Consider the following 6,810-nt stretch of genomic DNA (forward strand, 5'->3'; position numbering starts at 1 on the left):
CTGATATACCGGTTAATTAACTAAACAAAGGATGATGCGACACAAATCATAGTCTTACCCCAAAACATTATTTCCCATTCCATTCAATTACTGTATCACATGAGCTTGCATTGCATTTTGAAAATATAATTAAAGGTCCAAAAAAGATTATGAGACATGTCTAAAATGTAACAATTAATAACAATAAAAGTGCTCACAAACAGAAGATGAGTTAACATGATACACAATGGAAGATTTTTTTTTTTTTGTATTTCCACACTGTCATCTTCCTGTAGATGCACAGTATGGTGTCTAGTCTAATGTAACGGGCTTGTTACTCACAGCAAACCAAACCAAACAAACAAACAAACAAACAAACAAACAAACGGATGGATGGCCTTCCCCAAAGACCATTTGGATAAAACTGACAAATTATTGAAGGTTGAGTATTATGCCTGCAACCCAGCTAATGGAAAAGGTGCAGCCATTTAATAATTATAGATCGTATACAATATATTTGCTAATTTGACTGCTTGCTCTGGAAGACTATCTAACTTCCCTTTAAAAGTAGTAATCGAGGTACATGAAATTGTAGTCTTTTGCAACTAATAGTGGTCTCATTCAAACTAACTATACTAACTGCTCTACCACTGTCAGGGGATGGGTGCACAACAATGGTCTTGGGGGACTCTGCCTGTGCCAATGTCATCAACTCAAGTAATAACCTCCCTTCACATGCTGCTCAATGTGAATTGATTGACTGATTGAAAGAACACAGAGGCTAACAAATTAGAAATTGGACCGCACATACCTTAACCAATCTATACAAATGACCACCATAAACCCCACCATCTCCACCAAAAAAGGAGGGTTAGGGTTTAAAACAAATAAATAATAAAACATAATAATTTGCTGTGAGTTTCAAGCCCAAAACCTCCTCCTCTTCCTCCTCCTGTTCGCCGACTTTAGTGGAGCGCCTCCACACAGATCTGTTCCTCTGTGATGTCATCCAGCAGCTGGACCTCCACTGGGCTGCATATGTCACTGTCATACACCTCTGTCCCCATCAGAGCCTCGTCCAGGGCCACCCCCTTGGCCTTGAAGCCATGCTGCTCCACGGGCGAGGTGCTCTCCACAGACTCCAGGTCCTCAATGCCTGCCCGGTAGTGGATCATGAGCAGAGTGAGTGCCTGGAGCCTCTCCCCAGACTTAGCCAGGGCGGCCGTGATCAGGGCCTTCCGCCGTGCATCCCCCGCCTCCCTCTCCTCCAGCATCAGGGAGTTGTTGTGCTCCAGCTCCTGGTCAATCTCCTGCTGCAGCTTGTCCAGCATCAGCTCCAGCTTCTGGGAGCGCTCATCAGTGGGCAGTCCACGGTAAAGGTCCCGGCCGATCTCCTTCACTGCGATGAACACGCTGTCATCCAGGCCCCCTTCTCTGCGTACCAGCTTGGTGCTGCCTCCGCCAGTGGGATGCTTGGAGGGGCTGGCTCCTGTGTAGGTCTCTGTGTCGCTGCTCTCGTTGTCCGAGGTGTTGGGGGTTTGCTTGGGAGAGGGCTCGGCCCCCACAGGCAAGACATCTGCCGTCTGCTCTGCCAACCGGGTCTTGGGCACCTGGCGCAGGTTGAGCAGGCGGGAGCTGGTGTTAATGATGTGGCGGGTGAGGCCTGTGGTGGCGCGGTTGATGGTGGACTTGGCCTCCGGGTCAGCGCTGCGCCGGTCGGTGGCCGCCACACAGAGGGGGTTCTCCGCGAGGCACTTGTCCTGGCACTTCTTGTGGCAGACGTAGGAGCAGATCATGCACTGGGAGGCGGCCTTGGTCCACACCTTCTTCTTGCAGTACTCACACCAGGTGGGGTTCTGGAACTGGGTGTCTTGGAAGTTGTGGCGCACCTCGGACAGCTGCATGGCGCCGTAGGCCAGGTCGTCACGGGTTACGGAGTGCAGCTGCTCCTTCTCTCTCTCCCTCTCCCTCAACTCCTCGTCCTGAAGATTGGACTCTCTCTCCCTTTCAAGCAGGCCACCGGGCTGGCTCTCCGACTCGCCCTCCCCCAAGTAGCTGAAGTTTAGGGTGATGTCGCCGTAGCACAGCTTCTCGTTGAAGCCCTTGTGAGTGCTGAGGCTGCGCAGGGCCGTGCGGCTCACGTTAGCGCGGGGCTCCGGACCAGCCAGTCTGAAGGTGCTCTGGTACTCTGCCGAGGATGTGGACAGAGTCTCCAGAGCCACGTGCTCCAGCCGAAGGCTGACGTGGCCCAGACACAGCAGACAGCCCAGCTTGAAGGGGTCCTTGCACCACAGGGCCACATTAAGGTACTTATGGTTGCTCTCCACCTCAAACACCACCGAGGACTTGCCCCAGCGGGCTGTCCGGTGGCGGAACATGGTTTCCGCGGACTCCCAGAGGGAGTGGTCATCCATGCTATCACGCATGTTGCAGGAGCTCTCCGACACCTTGTCTTTGGCCAGGTCCAGCTTGCTGCTGGTCATCGAGGGGGCTGCTGGAGGCTCTTCACAGGGCTCTGGCGACTTGACAACCGGTTTTGGCTCTGGCTGTTTCACAGGTGTCTTCTCAGCGCTGGGTTTGTCCCCGTTGCTTCCTGTGGGCACTGCCTTTTCCAGGGTTTTCTCAACGGCAGAAGTGATAGTGTCACCCCCCTCCAGCAGACTTTGAGTTTCAGAGGAGGCTGGTGTTAACTTGATTTGGGGTCTTGGGGGCACCGGGGGGCGAGAGGGCGGTGGCGGGGGAGGGATGGTGGGACGCTGCGGACCCTCACCTGGCTCACCAGTCTTATGCGGTGAGGGCTTTGGTGAGTCTTTGGGCTGGGGTTTGAGTGGTGACTGAAGCCCTGCCAGGTTGAGTTTGCGGTTGAGGATGGGTGATATGGTGCCGAGGGGTTTGGAGGCCAGGCTGGCCACGGTTCTTTTGGGGCTTTGGTTTACGGTCAGCAGGAAGTCCTCCTTGGCCTCAGTGCTGCTGCTGCTGATCTGGCTAGGCTTGGAGTCCACAATCAACTCTTCAAACTCAGAGTCCATGTCTTTGCTGTCAGATATGTCAGAGAGGGTGGTGATGGGGGCAGGGTCCTCCTCATAGCCCCCCGGCTGGGGGATGAACCCAGGCTCCTCCAACTGACCTAACCCTTCATGGAGGGGCCCCAGGCCACCCACTGTGGGGGTCTGGTGACGCACAGGCCTCTCGTACAAGACCAGCACCCTGTCCCCCGCCTGTTTCAGCAGTTTCGGCACTTGGACAGAGGATGTCACTTTGACACCTGCAAATTTGAAAGGAATATTGAGATAACATGTATGCATCCCTGTCCTATGCAAGAGATCTAAACATACTTTGTGAAGTTCTGAAAATGTATAATTTGCCCATCAGTAACATTAGTAGACTTTAGTGGACGTGTGTAAACCATTTATTCTAATAACCTAATAATCTAAATCATAAACATGCCATAAGATGTACATACTATAAGCATTCAAATAGATCTTGCCGTTTGGTTAATTGTTATAGTACATATTGCCATTGTCTCTCACCTCCAATGGCGATGAGGCGATCGCCCCTCTGCAGATCTGCCAGGGCAGCAGGAGAGTTTGGGGTGACCGTCTCGATGCTTACGTGAACCGCATCCCCTTCACTAGCGGGGACGTGTCTGAACGTCATACCCACGCTCCCAGAGGGCCCTTTAATCACCTCTGTCTGAAACACACAGAGAACAAGCCCTTTACTTCACTTGTCACAACCAAGGAACAGTTCAATTAAACAGAAATGGAAGAATACCAACAACAACATTATTAGTGGAGGAAACTTAGTAAGCACTCTCACGCCAACTTCATAAAAGTGTGGGGGAATCTAATTACGATTGACTATCATGGTAAGGAGAGATGACTAAGACTTCAAAGCAAGGAGTCTGCCTCCACACTGAGGGGTTTGATGACCGGACAACAATGCATGCTAATTCTGACGGAAAAGCAGGTCTGCAATTACAGCTAATGTTCCACCCCTGGAGTTTACCAGCTGCCTCAATCACTGTCACAGCATACTAAGCCCAAGTCACGTATCCTACCGTGCACCTGGTGTGACGTTGGGGCAACCTGCTTTCTGTCTCACCGGCCTTCTATAATAACTCAACATACTGCATATACAGCACAGTCATGAGTCCTCATTTGACGTGTCCTCTATTGTGTGTAGATGATACAAATCAAAAAATGTCCTGGGAAGAGACCCACAGTCAACATTGTGCAAAAATAAACACAATCAAACCAAATTGTTTTGAGTTAATTGTAAATTGAGTTAATGACGTTTGTCTGGCTTGTTTAGTGAGAGGTCAAACGTAGTGAGAGATTGATGTGGATTGAGGGACGACAGGAGAGGTCCTAGTCTTCGAACCCAGAGAGACAGAGACGAATGACTGTAATTTCACAACTGTCATTTGTTATAATTTTCTAGGAGGGCACTGATCGAGTTATGGGCGGGGTTGAATAAGCAGATGATCTATACGAGTTGGCAAGGAGAGGGGGTTAATTCACTTGAAGTTGAAAGATTATTCTAGAACTTTGACAAGAAAATAGAGTCCTGGCCAGAACCCTACATACAACATATCACATTGAAAAACGGAATGGTAATGGTTTCGTAACGGTTTCTAATTGAAAGAAATATTTCAGTCACGACAAAATATAACATGACAACAAAAGACTCTAATCTATATCTGTGTCAAAGACAGAGACGTTTGAAGTTTAGAAGAAAGAAATTACGATTATGATGATTTGCTGAGTTAATCTGGCCATCATCACTTTTGTTCTCAGAGCTAAATGTCAAATGTTTAATGAAGAGAAGAAAAAAAAAAACATCGCTGTAAGTATGAAAACAGCCCGAGGCGTTTAGTGGTGACGGGAACAGAGAGACAGCAGTTGGCCAGTCATATAACCTTTCCTTAAATCCTGTAGACTGGAAGCCTGCCTTTTTATTTGAGACCTCACTAATTTGCTTAACGCTGGTTTCTGCCTCAAGGCCTAACCTGATCTGGCCATCTTGCACCCCTTCCTAGAATGCTCTAACAACGTTGGAAAGGCAACAGGTGTTTGTCTGGGAAACATGAGGGCAGCAGAGCCAATAAAACACTGTTCAAGTTTAACGAATGATTTACAGACGCAGTAAACGTATCAAACTGGCCACACAAGCCCTCTCTCCTCCCTCTACCCTCTAACATTGCCACTACCTCGCACTAGGCGACACACACTTGGCGACCGTGCCTTTTCTGTTGCTGCACACAAACTGTGGAACACCCTTCCACCAGCCATCAGATGATCTGATACTCTCAGTACATTCAAGACCAGACTAAAGACGCATCTGTTCAGACTTCGTAGAGCGTAGCTATCTTTTTGTTTGTGATGGTTTTTTTCCTTGCTCAGCTAAATGCTGAAAGAATCAAATTGATCTTCAGTTAACAGATTACTTGAGGATGCGTGTTGGATTACAAACTGCACTTCTGTCAGATAATGCACCACTTCTCCCAGAAAATTGTTGCAATTACAAATGCTTTGGTATTCACGGTTATTTATTTTGTTTGCATTGAAACAACACCAAAAAAGCAGAGAAAAAAGGCAAATCTGACACAGAACTCCAAAAATGGACTGGACAAAATGATTGGCCCCCTCAACTTAATATTTGGTAGCATATCCTTTGGAAAAAAGAATTGAAATCAATCGCTTCCTGTAACCATGAATGAGTTTCTTACACCTCTCTACCAGAATTTTTCTTTCGCCAAAGTTCTGCTCAGAACTGCAGGTCTCTCACATTTGAAGGGTGCCTTTTCCCGACAGGTGTTTTGAGATCACACCACAGGGGTTCCATGGGATTTAGATCTGGACTGATTGCTGGCCACTTTAGAATTCTCCAGCGCTTTGTCTTAAACCATTTCTGGGTGATTTTTGAAGTACCGGTATGCTTTGGGTCATTGTCCTGCAAGACCCATGACCTCTGACAGAGACCCAGCTTTCTGACACTGGGCCCTACATTGCGCCCCAAAATTATTTGGTAGTCGTCAGATTTCATGATGTCATGCACACAGTCAAGGCATCCGTGCTAGAAGCAGCAAAGCAACCACAAAACATCCACCATGCTTGACCGTAGGTACCGTGTTTCTCTTTGAAGGCCTCATTTTGTTTTCTGTAAACAGTACAATGATGTGCTTTACCAAAAAAGCTTTATTTTGATCTAACCTGTCCATAGGACGGTTAACTACTCTGCAAAGTTACTACTCTACAATCAGGCAATCAGCTTGATTTTACGAAGCCATCCGGGAGATTCTGGTCTATGAATTAGACTAAGATTATAAAAAAGCATAAACCAATAGCATTTCAATAGTAGTACATCTCTCATAGTTGTCACTTCTGGTCAATCATTGGTAATAGTTCACTAGATGACATGCACAGAAGAGCGCCATTGAGAAGCAATAACAGGAGATTTGAAGGATGAGCGTCGACTAAAGGGCAATTATTGAGGAGACTGGAGGAACAGAGAGGTGGTGGAGGAGAGGAGGGGGGGGGGGTAGAGGAGAGGAGTGCGGGAGGAGATGGAGGAGTGGAAGAAGGAGTGAGAGGAAATGGAGGAGAGGGGGAGCAGAGAGGAGATGGAGGAGAGAAGATGGAGGAGAAGAGAGGAGAAGAGAGGTGATGGGGGGAGCAGAGAGGAGATGGAGGAGAGGAGAGGGGGAAGTAGAGAGGATATGAAGGATGAGGAAGAGGGGGTGAAGAGAGGAGGAGATAGGAGGAGGAGATGAGACGGAGGAGAGGAGAGGGGATGAGAGGAGAGGAGATGGAGGAGAGGAGATGGAGG

At 48.3% G+C, this 6,810-nt stretch overlaps 1 protein-coding gene across 1 annotated transcript in view; it reads right to left on the minus strand.

Moving 5' to 3' along the window:
• Nucleotides 1-944: 944 nt before the first annotated feature.
• The window catches only part of pdzd8 (PDZ domain containing 8), a gene marked incomplete at both ends in the record, with an annotated part of 45,098 nt that continues 39,232 nt past the window's right edge, over nt 945-6,810 (minus strand). Inside the window, 2 exons of the mRNA XM_080545963.1 lie at nt 945-3,244; nt 3,510-3,672. Coding sequence (XP_080402089.1) covers nt 945-3,244; nt 3,510-3,672 — 2,463 coding nt within the window. The remainder of the gene's footprint in view (nt 3,245-3,509; nt 3,673-6,810) is intronic.

This window comes from Nansenia antarctica, assembly GCF_963989245.1.
Source record: "Nansenia antarctica genome assembly, chromosome: 1".
NCBI classification, from domain to species: Eukaryota; Metazoa; Chordata; class Actinopteri; order Argentiniformes; family Microstomatidae; genus Nansenia; species Nansenia antarctica.